The sequence below is a fragment of the Cardiocondyla obscurior genome, linkage group LG11, assembly GCF_019399895.1.
Source record: "Cardiocondyla obscurior isolate alpha-2009 linkage group LG11, Cobs3.1, whole genome shotgun sequence".
Lineage (NCBI taxonomy): Eukaryota > Metazoa > Arthropoda > Insecta > Hymenoptera > Formicidae > Cardiocondyla > Cardiocondyla obscurior.
Window position 1 is genome coordinate 1,401,958 of NC_091874.1, and position 19,657 is coordinate 1,421,614.

Here is a 19,657-nt window from a genome sequence, read left to right on the forward strand (position 1 = left end):
CTGACCAATGGTCGACCGCCAGACCCCACCATTCGCCCTAGCTGACCAGCCAGCCGATTGGACGAAAACCTCCCGAGGGATACTCTATCCGGCGAGGATACTCTCTCGCTCTCGGCCCCGGATCTTCTCGAGATCCGCTAACTAACCGGAGAGGAGAGAGAGCTTACGTACCGGGTGTGCTCTCGATATCGGAGATTCCGCGGAGATATTTCCTGCCCTCGAAATTCACCGCCCGGTCTCATCCGGCAAAGGAATTTCTGATGAGGGATTAGAATGAATTTACTGTCTCGGATGCTGTACCGTTTATTCTCGCGCTCGCCAGGGATAGCGTGTGGAAAATTGAAATTGAATTTCGTGGCGATTGTTTCTTACGGAGTATTTCAGAAAGATAGCTCGTGGTAAAATTAATTTTTGCTTTTAACTGTAATTTATAAAGAGTCGGGCGATGGTCGAGTACGCTAAGCACCAAGCTGATAAGGCATGAATGCGTGATTCGAATTTCGACAAGTTGCGAGCGACAGACAACCATACACGCAACGTTTCCGAAACATACGAACAGCAGTATACAGTAGGAGGAACGGAGTGATGGCTATCGGAAACCCATAGATAAGAAGTTAAAGAAAAAGAAAGAAGGAGGAGAGTAAAAGTGGCCGTTCGGAACCGGCGTTAAATAGTAGGTCTCATGTTTAATCATGAACTCGGTAACCCCAAGGGGAGTCCGAAAAATAATTCTATACTTCTTTCCTTCCTGTAATTTATAATTTCTTATTTCAAGTTCAGAAATCCGCGCTGCTGACATTGTTGTACAATTTTATAATAGTATTTGCCATCTGCATCGGCGAACGAATGTACTATCCACCTTGACAACGTTCAAACGGCAAGAAATATGCGCGATATACGTCGGCACGAAAAAGTATATTAAAAGTATCCATTCCAAAGTGGTGGCATAAACGTCCGCAGTAATATCTTTACTCGACTCTCGATGCATTTTATCGGGGGGTGAGGTTCTCTCCACTTTCTCATCGTCGCCGCGGAGCGAGGATCGCGATACGCCCGTTCGCGCGTACTCAAGATCCTCCTAGAGAAAAAAAGAAAGAGAAAGAGAGAGAAAGAGAGAGAGACTCGCGAGTCCGATTTCTGCATAACGTCCTAATTTTCCAAGTGGATGAAAACATATGAAAATCTGCGAGGCAAACGAGCAGACGTTAAGGGGCGCCAAGTCAGAGCCAATAAAATTCTCTTTCTCCCCCTTGGCTCGCTCTTATTTCCTTCACCGCCCTTTTACTTCCTGCCAGCCAGCCACTTTATCCGTTTCTGCCGCGCGAGATTTCGCGGGTGCACGTCTCCATATTTATATGTTCCCTTATCGCAGGGCGAACAAGAAAAGGAAAAAAAAAGGAGAGAGAAAAAAAAAAAAAGGAAATATTGGTGAAAAAATTCTCTCGAGCTGTCAGCTGAAATTTTTCGATCGTCAAAACGAAAGCCCGGCTGGTGGGATTATTAGAAAGTCGATGAACGGATAGATTTCGCGGCCTGTTTGCATTTCAATTGGCAGACTCGGGAGAGACATTAATCGGTCACCAAGAAGCTGGGAAAAATAATGAAATTATCGTGAATCAATATGCGGCACGGGCCGCCGTCTTGTCTCCGTGAAGCAAAGTGGCCATTCAACGTTAGGTATGTAAGATAAACGAATAATAAGAGTAATTATCACGCGGTCGCCTCGTGCTCTTCAAGAAAAATGGGCCGGACAAATTCAAAGAAGGAAAACACCGTACGAACGAAAAGCGGAGCTCAAGCGGAGCTGGCGCAATATAGCGCAGCAGAGCGGTTTCGGACCTGACAGCGGGTAGATCGATAAAGAAAAATAGCGCGTGTCGCAACGGACAAAGAATTAGAAATAAGAAAGCAGCGTGTTCGCATTAAAGACGGCAGTGGCCGAGTAGTTTGTAATTATTGTCTAAGTAATGTTAATAAACGAGTGTCGTACGATATTAAGAAAAGACTTTATTCCGAGTTAATTATTCACCGCGTTCAAATTAATACAAAAATTTTTTTTTTAATCAGTTTTTAATTTTTTTTCATAATGTTGCACATACCAAAGAAATTGCTTTTATTCGTAAGTATTTGAAAAAAAATCGGCATTAATTAATTTTTAATTTTACTATAAAAAAAAAATTAATGCAAAGTGCTATTAAAACTTTTAGTTTTTTTTCTATATTTATAGAATGTCATGCCAGCTTCACAGACACGATCAAAGTATGCCGCCGTAAATCTGCCCGACACACGTCTCCTATGGGGAGAATTACACGTGGTAAGTGGAGGAAAATACGATAAAAAAAAAAAAAAATCGAGGGTGAGGAACGACGATCGTTTCCGTCGCGAGATCCAGCGTAAAATGGCCGGTCGTAGGTCGAGGAAAGCGTAAAGAATCCCAGGGCCCCGGTCTAACGCAGTTAATTTGGCAAATGGGGGCTGTCTCTCCACCCTGAACATGGCCACTGCCCTCGCATATAGGTACGGGCTCGTTCTACGTGTAACACGCGTGCACATCTTAGAGCATATATTACTGGAGGAGGAATAGTCTATAAAGAATTGAAAAAAAAAATTGGAACTATTTATTTAAGAATCGGTTTTAAACAATTTATAAAAAATTCAATTCAATTAAATTAAATAATTCAAAACCATTCATATTTAATTTAAGAAAAAATAAATATTTTTAACCTGAAACCAAATTTTATTTCATTTAAAAATTAAGTCGGATCATTGAAATAAAATAAAAAAATTGAAACCATTTATATAAAAATTGGAAGAAAAAAAGTTGGGACTATTTATTTAAGAATCGGTTTTGAACCATTTATAAAAAAATTCAATTCAATTAAATTGAATAATTCAAAACCATTTTTGTAACGCGCGCAAACCGAAGCTATGTGAGAAAACGCGAAACGAATTGTCTCGGACCTTTAACCGTTCGGATAGAATCCGCAATATTTGTTTAAAGGACAAGCGACCGGAGATTCGCTTAAATTGGAAATTTTGCCTTTTTTCCATCTAAGGGAGGGTGTTAAATTCCCTGTGAGATTCGATTGGTCGGAGTTATGCGGCAGCCACAGATTTCCTGCCCGGAAGAATCGACAAGATGGGTTTGTTCACGATTTTCTATCGGCCTGCGCTGATTTTTCACACTTTGCCAAATCTCGGAATAAATCAAACATATTCTTGAAAGCCAATAAATATTACAGAAATAAGTTCTCATTATTCTATTCTCCGCGAAAGAATATTAGGAAAATTTAAATTTCTTATAGATAAAGAAATTTTTTTTTTATAAATTTAATTTTCTATGATTTTAATTGCTTAATCTGACTTGATAATCCATTTAACGTTAAATTAGAGAAGATAATGTTCCCTATTCGCGTTTAATGCTCGAATTTTTGATATAAGATGTGGTCTTTGACCGGGTAATCGTGTAAGGTTCGTTAATTATTGCTGGGTGGCCTCGCGAATCAGGGATTGAAACGGAGAATCGAATCCAAAATACTCGGTGTCTGTGAGACTGGTATGATATTCGACAAATGTTTAAAAAAACTAAAAGTTTGAATTATTATTTTTGTTAGATTAGATGTGAATTATAACGAAAATAATGACCGAAGAGAGGAAGTGTGGAAAGCTTGGAACGTATTAGACACACGAGTATATTTTTAAACACAAAACAACAAATTATTTTTGTATTTTTGATAAAAAATTCAGTTTTTAATATATAGAGAAATAACCTATTTAGCAGTCTTTTATAATGCAACGAGCATTCCATTTCCTACAACTGGGTCAAAACGAATTGGCCGAATGAATGATTAATTCAGACCGATTAATTTGATCTTCGACGATTCAACGCGCGCGAGCGCTGACAAGACTCGTTCCTTATCGAAGGATGCGAATTGTAAATGAGGCTATCGATAGACCCACACTTCTTACTTTCGGCCACTATTCTGCGACGTCGACAAGGGGGTGTTCGCTCGGGTGGAAGGGGGTCGAGATGGCTAGAATTTATAGCGTCTTTGCGATGGGACCGGGATAGAACGGGGGAAAGGGGAGGTAGGATGAGGCAGAGCCGCCCCTCAGACTCAATGTTTTCTGCAGGGAAAGTCGGAAGTCGAGCCGAACCCTGGCCAGGACTAGCCGTCTACCATACGTCTTGCTAACAGACCGGAGAGGTTTAGTCGTTGAGGCTGAGATAACAAAAAATTGTGTAAAATTTACCCGCCGACTTAGCGAACGTTTCCGCGCGTCGTGCTCGTGATCACGACGTCTCAAGCCGACGTTTTGAGTTTCGTGTCTTAAGTCGACGCGATACGGACGGAATAAATTTTCAAAGCGTTCCCAGGTCGGACAATTGGTGTTCGTTATCGAGTAGATTTAGTTGGACGAGCGGGTCCTTCCATTTTCCGAATGGACTTCTGACCCCACCATCCCACGGCGCATGGGGATGCTTTTTATTAGCTCCGCCAGGATCACCCGGTATACCCAATCGCGCGTGTATGCACGAAGTGCCCTATGTCTCTGTGTATGTGTAAATGTGCACCTTAGAGCATATATTACTGGAGGGGAGAATGTCAAATTGAATCTGTGACCAAGTTCGGTGTGAGAGAGAAAGGTAGAGTATTACCATTGTTCTTAATGCACAAACGCGGAGACGTCACGTTTTTCAATTAGCGAAATGCATGAAGAGTCAAAATGTATAAATATCGTAAAAAAGAAATTAATATATCAAATAAATCATTCGCGTTTGCGTATTAAGAATAATGGTAATACTCTACCTTTCTCTCGCGACACGAAGTGAGCCGAACGAGAAAAATCAATCAGCATCGCGGGAAAAGTGTCAACACTCGGTCAACAATAAAATCTGTATATCTTATTTTTAAATAGAGAGAGATAAATAATGTAAGATTTATATTCGCGTAGCTATTGATCTCGCGCCACGTTCACGAGACATCCATCGATCCGCGTTTTATTATGCAAGAAACGGTTAAACCTTACAGGCGATTTCTACGGAGCGCTAATCAATATCACTTCTGGCAGAAAATCGTGGAAGAATAGCTAGTAATTTCGCGAGTCCAACGCGATCGCGCGTCGTTGACGAATCGACACCTCCGCTCCAATCCACTCTCGTTAACGACGAACGTCGTAGGACGAACTCCGCTCTGACATTTCGTCGCGTCCTATCGGCACGCGGGAATCGACGGGAAACGGAATAAGAAGAAGCGCGGGATGAAGAAGATCCATCGGTGCAGGCTTGGCATCTGCGTGAACGACCTTATCGGAAAGACATAAACGCCTGAAATCCCGGCCGTAAATTAGGATCGGCAGAAATCGCCGGACTCTTCCCTCGCAATTTCTCTCGTCTTGCTGAGGTAGTCTCGAGTCCGCGGCGTGACGACTGTATCTGCATGACAATGCGCCGTTATCGAAAAATCAGACACCAACCGAGATAGCTCGAGGAGAGCCCGATCGACCATTAAAGAAGATGACAACTTTACGAGCTAGAGCAAACGAGAAGCAACGCTGTTTGCGGCCGAGGAATTTAAAAATATGCAAAGTCGTGTCTCGGAAAGAAATGGATAAACATGACATAGTAATAAAAAAAAATTAATTTTCTAATGTACTAATTAAATTAGAATTACTTCATAATAAAGAAAGTGACGAGTACGTACGAGAAATTTTTTTTTTTTCTACGAGTCACGAGAAATATCCCGCCGTCTTAGCAGAAGCACTTGGTAGGAATGTTTTAAAATAGCCAATAATTTTTTTATTACCTGCGTAGTAATATTATTATAAATTATTGTACAGATAAATTAGTAATATAATAAATTATTGTATAGATAGAAATCAAGATTCATTTTCTTTGTAAGTTAGTTTAACTATTTTTTTAAGTTAGCGCTTTTAAAATATTACGTAGCGGCGAAGATCAAAGTCAAACTTCGCCGCGCGAAAGTCAAAGATCAACTGGACGCGTACTCTGCGGTTGCGCGTTTATTAGCTCTATTGTGAACGCTGACAGGAGGGAAGAGCAACCTTCGGATGGACCAGTTTTTCTATCCTCCGCGACTGACCGTAGAAAAAAGAAAAGAAAAAAAAATATTACGAGAAAATGAGAGTCAAAGGCTAACTGGGTAGCTTTTGTAGAACGGTGTTTGTATATAATACATTTGAGTGGACAGCGGTCATTGTTCCGAGGGCAGCATCCCTTCACGGATGGACCAGTTTTCCAGTCAGGCACGAGCCTGCGATGATGAGCCGGAATATAATCGGAAGCGGGTCCTCTCGTCACGCGAACGGAACAGGTTTCGTTAAACGGGGCAGCCGCGACGCGTCTCGGGGAAAAAACAGCCCGTGATCTGCATCAAGTGGAAACTGGTCCATAGTTCCGGGGGCCCCCTCCGGTTCGGGAGCTCGGTGTCGTCCACGTGCGATTCGGTCGAGATCAGAGATCAGACTTTCAAGAAAAGCAACGAGCTCCGAATTCGACAGTGGGAACAGGTTCCGCTGAATAAACGGGATCACGATCTTCAACCGCGCGCATCGGAAATGCGGAATGTAGAGCAGGTGGAATGTTTAGATCCGCGAACGTGGAACGGGAAAATTTCTCGCTTACATTAACGTAATAGACCTGCTAGGCGGTAATCGATTCGACCATACGCGGACTCGAGTCTATCGATTAGAGAGAGAGACGCGAAAATACGAGGTGCAAATAAATATAAATACCTGTTAAATATATTACTTATTTTTAAAATAGAGCAAATGACATTCGAGAAATTTAATTAAAATCGCTTTTACAAGACTGCGTCATAATCGTAGTATTTAAATCGCGGTACCAGACTGCTACACCCTGTTCTCATATACAGGGTGACCCGAACAATGTGTCGCTTCTAAAAACAATGGGTAGGAAATTAGAACCGAAGACGAAAAGTCAAATACAATTTTAAAAAACTCTCAATAATTTTAAAGAAAAAAATTAATTTATGTACGCGTAAGGAAGCGCGAGCTGACGACGACGCCATTCGCCTGTCGCGCTCACTCGCACGCAGCTTTCATTTCGCTCTTACGCGTACATAAATTAATTTCTTTCACGAAAACTATTAAAAATTTTATTAATTGTATTTGACTTTAGTCTTCAATTCCAATTTCCAACCCACAGTCTTTGGAAGCGACACATTGTTTTTGACACTCTGTATAAACTATATTGAATAAAACTGTGCGTTAATAATTATGTAATTAGTATTATAATTAGTAATTAAATTTATAATTTTGAGACGGAATTAACAGTACCGTTAACTTTTACGGTCCGCGTATTAGTGGCAGTCGTCGCGGAATCCTTGTATTATACTTTTCGAAGAGGGAACACTGCCGTCGACGAAGAATGCGATAAAGAGGATTGTACTCCGAGTCTAGGAACAAAGAACGTGCGGTACTCAATCAAAAGGACGCGAAAACAAAACCCGATGACGCGTGTGTCACATGAGACGTCGAAACCAGCCCACATTGGCCACTTCTTTCACCTGTCCATCACTCACTGTCCTCTAAAGAGGACACGTCTGAAAGAGGACATTTACGTTTCCGTGCTCGTACCAGCTATTGTACGCCTTTATCGGCCGTTTCGTGTTCTTCTCCGATGGCAGTTCGCTTCACGGGCGACCATGCGTTCGGTCGTAGAGAACGCAAATCTGAAATAATTACTGTACCTCCAATTGTGATCGATCTCTGCCTAATATTTTATAGGAGACAAATTTATCTACTTGCAAACTCTTTTATTCAAATTTCTAATAATTAAAAATTTAAGAAAACGTACTCTTCTGTCGATTTAAAATAAAAAATTTAGTAACACTGTACCGTCGCGATAATGATTAATTTTATTTATTATTAATTTCCATCACGAGGATGTTTTATTCTGAAAAGTTGATATGTGTGATACTGGCACCCACAAATTAAAATTTTCAAAAAATTTAAGTTGCATTTGTTTGTCCATCGTTTGTCCACGTATGTTAAAAGAAAAATTTTATTTGTCCACCTTTATAAAGAAAATTATTAAAAAATAGTTTTTTTTTGGTACCAGTACCCCCCACGATACAATTTCTTTATTTTCTGAGTGCCATACGTTTGTTCATCGTTTATTCACGTACTTATGTCCAACTAAAATTTTTTTTTTATTAATTATTTGATTTGACGGAATGGACAAATGAATGCCTCATGAATTTTATTAAAATAATTCAATTGTAGATGTTTACTTCACATATATAGTTTTAATTTTTTAACTTAGATATAACTTCTTTTTAAAAGTTGGACAAATAAAATTTTTAGTTGGACATACGTGGAAAACGATGGACAAACGTATGACACTCAGAAAATAAATAAATTGTATCGTGAGGGTACTGGTACAAAAAAAAAATTTTTTTTAATAATTTTTTTTATAAAGGTGGGCAAATTAAATTTTTTATTGAACATACGTGGATTAACGATGGACGAACAAATGCAACTTAAATAAAAAAAAAAATTTAATTTGGGGGTGCCAGCATCACACACCTCTCAACTTGCCGAGATCTCGTGGCATAAAAAATGATGAAACGTAGAAATTGGTACGCATAAAGAAACTTTGAAAAAAAAAAAAAAAAAACGAGTGAAGTATAAGTAGCGACCTGACATTAAATAATTTTCTCTTTCATTTTTTTTTCTTTTTCTCTCGGTATTTGATGGAAATTCGTATTGCGTCGAGGAGCGGAGGCAAGTGCTTAACTATCCTTCTCACACGGTCATCTACGTATCCATATTATACGCACATATCGCCGTATTTTGTTCGCGCGCGCCAGCCTCGCCGTAGATCAAAACAACGTAGCAATTTCATGGGGGCGCGAGATCAGACAAAAAGGACGAGAGGACATTGCCGTGTGTGTGCGTGCATTTGAATTTAAATTTCGAATTTCGACGTGACGTTTCCACCCCCCGAGGAAAGAACCCCAGGGACAGCCCTGGTCAGCCGTCGGATGCAGTTTTCGGTCTTGCCGTCCTTCAATTTTTGAACAGGATCGGCCGGAGACAGATCCCGCGGGACGTCGACGCGAAAGACTTTCCCCGTGGCGCGTATATATACGTATGTACTCGTATATATGTATCCGGGGTAACGGCAACTCCATCCCTCGAACTGTAAACTCCGAATAACCCCCGTAAAGGTAACATCGCCAGGTCGCCATTTTCGAGTTATTTACGGGCGAGCCGCACGTATATTCTATCTATCGACGACGATCGGCGTGAAATAATCATGATGGAGTTAAGCCGGGCTCTCAAGTTTAAGCGACACGAGCATCTTCGATGCGGATGTTTCTAGGAAACAAGTTGTATCTTCATCTCTTAAGATTTATCAACATGACTACGCAGAGTAATACTCGTTACTTTTTTGTAATACAAGATCGTTTTGGGATTATTTTTAATTAAAAGCGATTAATTTCTTGAACGTTGCGGAGAAGAAAAATATTTTAATGAATTATGTGAAGATAACATTCAATTATCGCGGTCGGAACGAAACGGGACGAGACAATCTACCGCTTCCGGCTGTGCAAAACCGAAGCGCAGTAAATATGTAATAAATTTCTAGCCGGGTGGTCGTCGGAGTCACGCTTCTCCCCCCGGTCGTGCTACGAGAAAGAACGAGGAACGGGAACGCGAGCAAAAAAAAAAAAAAAAAAAAAAAGAAAAAAATGTGCACCGAGATAAAGAGATGGTCGCGCTACAAAACCCAAAACAGTTTTCGGAACGATTGTCATTTATTTTGTTATTTATTTCCCGGCGAGAGGTGATTGATACTGAAACGAAAGGGGAAAGATGCAGAAACGAGACAGACGTATTACCGATGTCATTGGAACACAATTTCCTTCTCACTCGTTTTCATTCTTTTCATCTTTCTTTTTTTTTTTTTTGGTAACGTATTGTCGAGTCGAGTGCAATTTTTTAACCCTTAAAATTTCGGGTTGGGGCGCGCCGACCTTTCGGAGACAGACGGGGTGCAGAAGTCGACGCGAGCGTTCTAAGGGTTGGATGATGCGTAAAATGAAAGAGTGTACGAGCAAGAGAGGCAGAGAGAGAAAGAGAGGAGTATGAGCCCGTATGTGTATGCGGAGCGAGCGAACGAGAGCGAGCGAATAAAAAAAAAAAATCGCGAGCTGAAAGGAAGGATTACATCAGGGATTTTGGTTTTCGCGTTTCATCTGGACGAAAAGCCGATTTCCCGATTTTCCGTCTTTCCTTGCAACGAGGACCGGCACTCGAATTAGATATCTATTGTGCACGAGTACGGAGACGAGAGCGAGAGAGGTCGGACCTGCCTTCCTCCCTTCCGCCCCGATTTCGTGACGTCGCATATTAAGTCTCGTTCGACCCTTTAATAGAGTCTACTACCGATCCCCGAAATACGGCCGCGCTCCAATAATCCCGATATTCTTTCGCGTGACATCTTGAATTTTCGCTGAACTTGAAACGCCACGAACAAAATTCGTTCCGATCAACTGGGGTATGATACTATAAATGTACGCGCCGAAATTAAAGACGGCAACCTCGGAATCTATAAATCTTACGTACCAACAAGCAGCGTGTATTAAAAGAAATTACATCTGTATCCCGCGCTCGCGATACCCCGGCGAGTGCGAAAATGTATCACTTAGATGTACTCCAGGTTCTTCGAAGTAGGCAAATCAACTAATTTCTAAAAAGTAATAACGATCTACCGCTCGCAGGTTTAAAAGTCACCGTCTTGTTACAACGCTCCCGGCGAACTTTCGCGACCAGATGGATGTTCCTCAATTCCAAAAACATTTCGCGAACGATGTTTTGTGTGGCGCGCTTCTATGCATATTGTAGAGAACCACTACAGAAGTTAAGAATTTTTTTTACGATCGCGGGGGTGACGTGGGGGGGAAAAAAAAGACGGCGGATCGACGACGATCCTTCTTATGATGGTTGCGGCGACGAGAAAAAGAGCCAGGTTTGATGGTAGAGGGCGGAGGGGCGAAGGGAACGACGGTGGAGAGTCTATGCCGTAACAAGGGTGGCACGATTTCAAGAATGCGGAGCACGTTCTCAACCAATGCCGGCAGCCAGGCAGTAAAACAAATACGCCCTCCCTATATACGGGGTGTCCCGGTAATGCCGCGCGCGTGTCTATGACCCCCTCATCCCTCTATCCCGGAGGAAGAGTGCCGCGGAGTGAAGTCGACCTCGTTACCGATACGAATGGAGGTAATGTGCTGTGTAGGTAGCGAGACCCTTTCATGCCCTCTCCCTCCCCCCTCTTCGCGGGAAAACAGGCTCTCGTAGCCGAAGCTGAAATTAACTCGACAGAGGAAGTTTCCTTCACTATATTCTTTCATATTTACCGATCTCTCTCTGCACCGGCGTTCCTCATTAAACCGGTCGTTATGTCAAACTTACGCATTCTTCGAATTTGCACGTTTACAAACGCAACTTTTCCGGGGTAATTGTTAATAAGAAAAAGTCGTTGAAACCGCGTCATTAATCTTACAGCCTTTTTCGCTGTCAGAATCAGCATTAAACCGAGAAGATTGTCTCTCGCTCCTTTCTTCGACGAGACTATAAAAATTTTTAACCCCTGCCGCAGACACACGCAGCAAAATACTATTTGAATATTTATTCTACTATGCGGGAGTTTTGTTTTTATTTTTCTTCTAGTCTCAGATTATTGCGTACTCGTAATGGATAGAGCTTGGGTATGTGAATTCGCTAAGTCCAAATGACTGTGCGGAACAGTCATCCCTGCGGAAAAGTGGCGGAATCGATTTTACGCGAGCCCCGACTGCCCTCTAACAAAGAACAGGGGTGTTAGTAACACGCGATGGATAACGCAGGAAACTATGATTGCGGTATTGGACAACAAAGAAATATATTTCTTTATTATTCATTAAATTTTTCGCTAAACCTTTTTAAGCGTTAACACGCTGAAACGTATAATGAGGTGATGGAGGAGATTATACGTCACAAAAAAAATGTGCGATAAAACGATAAACTGCGAAAACGAACGATTTATCCATCGAGTAAAGCCAAGATCGTAATATTCGCTGTAGGTGATCACCGCGTAGATAGAAACTCTCAAATCAGTCGCCGATATTTAGTCTGATTACCGAAGAAATTAATTAAAAAATTCCTATCACCCAGAACGCAATCGAAATTGTCACTCGCCGGAGCAGAATAAAGTATTGAATTGTTACAAAATTTTTATTGGAAAGCCGATGAGATATTTGTTGCCGTCTCGTTCCTAAGCAACCCCTGCGCATGAGAACACGTACTGCGGCGACAAGTGACATGCACTTCTAAAACCATTAGCAACGCCAGACTGTCTGTCTCACATCTTGAAATGAACGGATCACACCGGACGTGCAACGACGACGTTCCACGGGTTATACACCAAGAGCAAGTCAAGTTACAAAAGATCAAAGAACTAACGACTATATTAAAGGTCCATAGCCAAACAAATAATTTCGCAATATGCTTTGGTTTTGTTTAAGTTTTCTTTTTTTTTTTTCTTTTTTTTATTATGCTGCTAGTGATTCTTTCGACAGTTTTACAAAAAAAAATTTCGTTTAATTTATTACATAGGACACGGACAAAAATCTCACCATATGCGAAGAAATATTGGCGACTTACATAGAAAAGCGATTAAAGGTAAGACAAATTACCTACTTTGCTTCTTCTACCTGAATCTTTTATTTAGTCTTAAGCGGGTTCTAAAATACACGCAAAACGCACGACGCAACGCAAGCCGCAGCATGTTCGGAAGTACAGCGTTTTTAAAGTATAGTTACTTTTACGCAAATCTTTAAAAACGCTGTAGGTACTTCCGATTTCTTTGGGGTATAAACGATTTAAGCGGAGGTAGAAATGCCGCAAGTGGCCATTGTTTTTCAAGCTCAACCGAATTCTGAGGAAATCGCTGGAGACAAAAAAACTGGGGAAAAGAAGCTACAGTTTGCTTTCCGAGCCTTACATACGCACTTACTCGTCCGCGCTGCCGTGGTAAATAGCACAGATAAAATATCTTGTCAACAGCGGGAATGTAAAAATCTCGAGACAGCAATTTGCCGCTGACAGCTGATTTATACGTTCGATTTCTCAGGTATCGATTGGGCGGATTGAGTAGCTACGGATTGTACGGCTACGGATTGTACGGCGGGTACGGTTTGTATCCGAGCTTGCCGTTGTCATACGGTGGTTTGTATAAAGGGTGGTAAATTTCGAGATCGAGCTATGCGACGGTCGCTGAGGGAGTGCCTATCGATTTCTTGGTATCTTACGTTAACATTCAATAACCGTGTCAACGTCAGAGTTTGGACTAGCACTCGAAATTATGGGCGTTGAGTTTATTATATGAATAATGTGATTAATCAAAGAAGTCGACGCGACTTTTTAACATTTAATTTTAAATCGAGATCCAATAATCACTGTTACCAGATGTCGAAATTTAATATTCGCATATTAGTTGCGATATTATAATCGAAAATAATAAACCGACGTTATTCAAAGCAATATTACTGCCCGAAGTAAACGATAGAAACAATTTATAATACTTGCAAACTTATCAGCAATAAAAATTTAATTTTTAATAAAAAATTTATTTGAATACCTGCCGAATGTTGCATACGTAAAAGAAAAATATGTGCGTTCACTTACGCGAGTATTTCTATAATAATGATCACGTTGCATACATACAATCAGTCTGCTGTGGCAATAGAAAGGTAGAAATTTACGATAATATTGCAAAAGAATGACGACGGTAGAAATCAATGCGAGGCATCGTTTGTCGCGTCCATCGGCGTCGACGTGACCAGTCACGTCGACGCATTGGATTTGTTCGGAGATTTCCTACCGAAAACTTTCGTAAGCGAACAAGAAGTAGACAACCTGGTTTCTGATCGGAGAAAGTCAGTGTTTTCCCATAGCGGCAACGATAAAACCTCTTAGAACAATAATTCCGTGAGGAAGGGATGTAAGAAGAACTCGCGCCGTGCGTTTAAGGAAGGACTAGCGATTGTATAATTGTTTTTAAAGCGCTCGATATTACGTGACTTCGGATAGGCTTGGAATACTCTATAAACGTCGTAATGCGAAACGCCGGCGATACTGGTAATATAGGTTTAACTATTGCGATAAATTCGAATATTTGTTTCGATAATCTTTATCGTAATAAAAAAAAACGAGTATCACGATTTATCGCCTAAGAGAATATACGACGCACAGGCAAATTAAGAAAAATTAGAAATAATTTTTTGCGTCGTATATTCTGTTAGGCGATAAATCGTGATACTCTTTCATGCAATCGTTACGTTGTTTAACGATCCTTTAGATAAGAGTGACCAAGTTGTTAGTCGGGATGCTAGTTGCGCGCATACCAGTGAATCTAGAATTCACCATAAATTTAGCGAACGACTAGTGTGAGAAATTCGGTATAAAATTCGGTATAAAAAATCGTTCCCTCTAACTCACAGAGATATTCCTACACAATAACCTATCATTCCGACTTCGGTTTTAATCGTCACGGCGACGGTCAGCGCTGGCCGGAACCGGCACACATATACATACCGGGTGCTCTGAGCGTGATCGTGAACGCGCAAACAAGAAATTACGAGTCGAGCTCTTTCGAAAATCGTGTTGCGACAAGTGTCTCGTTTTTTAGCGTTGCAATTAAACCACGACTTAATTCATCTGGTCAGAATCGCATAAACGCGCCTAATTTTTTTTATTTTTTTTTGACACGTTTTTTTTAACTTACTCAGACCCTCGCTCGTTCCCGCGCGCGCGTCGCATCGAATCGCTTCAGTTGTCGCAAATCAACGAGTGGGCCCGTGCAATTCGAGAGAAACTCGACATTTCTTTCCGATATTATGCAAAAATTTATCCCCGCCCATCAAATCATTGTTTAATGACAGCTACACCGCCGCAATCGGCCGGCAGTCCTCGCTGCGTTCTGGGACACGAAAGTTTAATGCGATTCGGCCGCGCTACCTCAGTAACATTGACCAGTGAAAATAATATGACAGTCATTATTCGTGACATGAAACTCCATAAAATATAAACATTGTATAAATTTTTTTAATAAGGTAAAAGTTAAAAATACTCGACACGCAACTGAGTTCAGTGTGCGACATGCGATTGCTCTCATATCTAACTACCAACTACTAAGTGCTTTCCACGATGGAATTGCACGCGCGAATGTTCTTCCTATGTTTACTGTGCATAGCGAGTGCGTCCAACGTACTACCGCAAGAAGTTGCCGAACTCAAAGCGGAACCTTCGTCATCTGAATCCATCATCGAGGACCTCCTAGGAATTCCCGTACAGGAAACCAATGGCTCCGATCAACAACCCGCGGATAATTCTCGCGACAAGCGAGCCCTCGGTCTTCTGCTCTCGGGCCTAGCTCAGATTTTTGGCTACACGGTAACTCCGATCCAATTCGCCTCGCTGCCGAATCCGAACGTGACAAGACCCGTCGCGATGTCGAAAGCGGGAGTCGCCGTACAACAGACCGCGTCTTCGCGACCGACGAACGCAACGGTACCGAAGCAGCAGGAGACAATCAGATTCACCGGCGTGCTGAACTTCGGCAATAACTCGAACATCCTGGGTCACCTGCGGCAATACGAGCAGATCTTTCACGGTCCTCGAAGCAACACGACGGCGACGACGACGGCGACGATGACAACGTCGCGACCCGCGACGCTTCCCGCGAAGATCGCGCTGGATCCGCAAATAAACTCGCAAACGAAACCACCACTGCTGGCACCGTTCTTCGTCAAGATCCCGTTGCCGATCGCGCCCGACCTTTTGCCAATCTCGCCCCTTTCGGTGCCCGCCGAGGACATCGGGTTGACGTATCAAACCGTGCCGGTTTCTACCGCGAGCGGCTCGGAGGAAAACGCGGAGACGCCGGTTCGGAAGGAGCAGGAGGTGGTGTACAGAAGCAACGAGGACACGGAACGATACACGGTGGAGGAGAAAGATATTTACGACGAGAAGGACGTGATGAAGCCAGCGGACAGTCCCCGAGTAAAAATCGACGAGCCGAGTCGAGATAAACAATTGAATAAAGAACGCGGTGACCTGCAGCGCAAGCAAGAAGATCGCGTCAAGCTAGAGCCGAAAGAAGAGAAGAAAAATCACGACAAAGCTGCTGATTACAGCGAGGAGGAAACGAACGAGAGGTACAAGAACCGCGAGAAAGAGATCACCGGTCGAAATCGAGAACACGTCTCCAAAAATGAATCAACGGAGAGCAAACCCGCGCGAGACGACGAGGAAGACGAAGGCTCCGCGGAAAGGCACGAGGATTACGCCAGTGGAGAAAATCTCTCGAACGAGTCATCGAAACAATCGTCAAAAGAAGAGAAAGAACAGAACGAGAATTACTCGACTTATAACGATTTAAAGCAGTTCAGCGGATACAAGCACCCTGAAAACTTTGAAAAGTACGTGGAGTACAATCAACAGTTGCCTATCGGTGACTATTTCCACGAGAATAATCCGGAAGTGATCCGCGATAGCTACGGCGAGGTGCTGGACGACAAGAAACTGGAGGACGACAGGATCGCCGGCTACGTAAGCATGTTCAAGCACCCGTACGTGCAAACCGACGATTCGCGGAGAGCCCACGCCGAGGACGCATCGAGAGAAGAAAACGAAAGAGAGACGTCCGAGGACGGTTACGACGAGCATCTGATCAGGCTGCAAAAGCTCAGGGAAGAGTACGCCCCGCCGGAAAACAAATACGAAGAGTACGACTTGAACGACGACAGTGAGGCGGACAGAGGCGACAGGGAGAGCGAGATACCGCAAAATCGTACGCCGACGAAATCAAAGAGACCTAAAGCAGAACGCGTCCGCGACAAGGAAGACAGTCACCCGGGGCGACCGACGAATGAATTAGAAAACGCGAGGTCTCAGGAGGAAGTAGATTTCGCGAGATACGTGCCTCTAATCGTGCCGATACGTTACGTCAACGCGAACGACAAACCGCGGCAAGCGTCCGCGCAACGGCTAAACTACAAGGAGACGGATAAATCAACGCACGATCGGCTTAGGGAGAATGACGCGGGTCCCGCGCGAACGGTCCTCAAGGAAAGTTTGACTCCGCAGATCGGACCGCCGGAAAGGCCGCGGCAACTGCACGAGGGCGAGCACAAAGAGTTACACGCGTGGCCGCCTCCCTTTGACTACGCCTTCGACAACACACAGTCGGTGACACACACAGTCGTCCCGCCGAATTCACGAATCTACTACCCGCAAAACTACGCTCCGAACTATTACCAACACGTCATGAAAGATACCGTGACGCAAAACGCGCGTGACGGATCCACAGAACAGCCTTCCGGCTACGTAGTGGTCGTCGATAATCCGGGATACCCGTATCGATATCCTTATAATGTTTATTATTTCTCAAACGAAGTCGTGAATTCACGAAATCAAGCTCCTCACTTAAATACCGAAGCCCCGCGTCCGCAAAACCAAGTTTACGTTGCTCAACAAACGGTCGATCGGCAGACTATACGCGTAAAACCTAATGTCACTGAATACAAACTAAACGAGACCACGAGCAGTCCACGAAATTACTACTATCAGTCTCAGAATGCTGTCCCAACGAACACTCTCGACCATTACAAATATGACTTCGGAGATCGCGCGCCTCAAGTCAAAGAGCCGCTCAACGTCGACGTGAGAAATCCTATTTTTAACTCGGAAAACTGGTCGAACAGAATATATCGAACTCAATCCCCGAGTACTACGATCGAGGAACCTCCTCGACCGGTTTTCACACAATTGCAGAATATTGCGCCTTCAAATCGTAACGTGCCGAACGGACTACCGAGATCGTCGCGTCACTCGCGGATGTTAAGAAGAGTGAAAAAGAGCGTGCAACAAAAAGATCATCGTGAGAATGACAAAAATAATTCCACAAAAGCTCCGCAGATCCTGATAAACAAGCCATTCAACGACCCTCAAACCGCGCACGACTTCTTTGGATTCAGCAAAGACGATTATAACTTCGGTATCGAAAGCGACGCAATGAAAGTAGCCGAAGAGGAAAAAAAAACTGTCGAGAAATCGCTGCTCGATTCAGCGGAACCGGTCGCTTATCAGCATGACGACGAAAGTATCGTGAAAGACATCGACGAACCGGAAAATGATACCGACAAAGCCAAAGTGAAAGAGTACCGAAACAAAGTAGCGACCTTGAAAGTGTCGGAACGCAGACAATTAAAGCCTAATGGACCGATCGAGTACGTGGACTTTACACGCAGTCTCTAATTGCAAATGTTACGTATAAAGAATTCAAGTTAATTATCAGTGCGGCGAAACGTTTGTTCATTCGCGCAACAAATAAGACTTATCTCACAAAATGGAAAATTTGCAACATGTTTTATATTGCATCTGTTACTAGCACAAGTTCCCGAGTTGTCACGGTTTTAATTTTTATCTTTTTGTTGTACTGCTCTTGCATAAAAATAATATAAAATGTAATAAAAAATAAAAAATAAAAAACAATAGAATTGTATAAATTACTAAAATAGTGCGTATGTGCAGAATTAAATATGTCTTAATAAATAATTCAACATTTTTCTAAAAACTTTTTATAAAAGAAAAAATATTTTACGTTTTATCTATTCGTTTTTACATTCAAGTACTCTTTTTCTGCACTTATATGTTACAGGAAAAAAGAAAAGAGATACAAAGAAGAAACGACCTAGAAAACAGGATGGCCGAAATATTAGAAAACCTGAAGACGCGATTATTAGTCGAGTAATACATCAAATTAAGTGTCAAACATGCATATTACGTACTATCTATTACGTATTTATCATTACAATTTACGATCTATGAAGTTTCGTAAAAAAGGAAAATCAGTGAATGTAACACTTATTAAATTTCTGTAAAGAACCAATATTTACATTAATTAACTGTTAAATGTGCTTAATAAGGACATTTAAGTTTATTCGTAAAATATTTTTTCTTTTGTGCAAGAGACATCGACATTGGCAAAATTGCATAGTGGATAATTTTTATTTTTTTTATACTTATATACTTCCAGTGTCGTTTCATTTAGGCTTTACATACAATAAAGAAAATATTAGGAATGAATATATTGAATAAAAGAAGTAATTTGATATTACCTTGGTTTAGAAGAAAATAAAATAGATTAATGAATAAAATATTAAAAATATTAGAAATAAATTCATTAATATTCCTCGACTTAAGTAAAATAATTTGAAATATTCTTAATACTTTACACTTATTCCATTAATATTTTTCTATTGTATGCAAGGTTTCATACTTATCACTGCGCCAATGTCACTGTACTCCTGCTAATACAATTAAATACATTAAACAATTTGGTAATTTTTGGTCGAACCCTACCTTGTCTATTTGCAGAGATTCTCGTTCCAAAATATCTCCTTCCAATAAGTACCCAAGAGGCATTCAGAAATATTTCTTAAATAACACCAAATAAAATTTGCCACTTCCTTTTATCTTTCCAGGACATAGGTCAACTTTCAGTCCCAAAATTTCGGCCTCCGATTACCATCCTGTAGACATCCAAAAATATTCTGAATAA

The 19,657-nt window shown here is 41.9% G+C and overlaps 1 protein-coding gene across 1 annotated transcript; it reads left to right on the forward strand.

The window, feature by feature from the left end:
* Window positions 1–14,629: 14,629 nt before the first annotated feature.
* On the forward strand, window positions 14,630–18,848 carry LOC139106485 (apical junction molecule ajm-1). Its single transcript, XM_070663303.1, has one exon. It carries the CDS (start codon window positions 15,241–15,243, stop codon window positions 18,349–18,351), a length of 3,111 nt encoding a protein of 1,036 aa, XP_070519404.1. The 5' UTR covers window positions 14,630–15,240; the 3' UTR covers window positions 18,352–18,848.
* The last annotated feature ends 809 nt before the right edge of the window (window positions 18,849–19,657 follow it).

Excerpts from the sequence above, each read along its gene's own strand:
- LOC139106485 (XM_070663303.1), top strand. The coding sequence starts at position 15,241 with ATGGAATTGCACGCGCGAATGTTCTTCCTATGTTTACTGTGCATAGCG.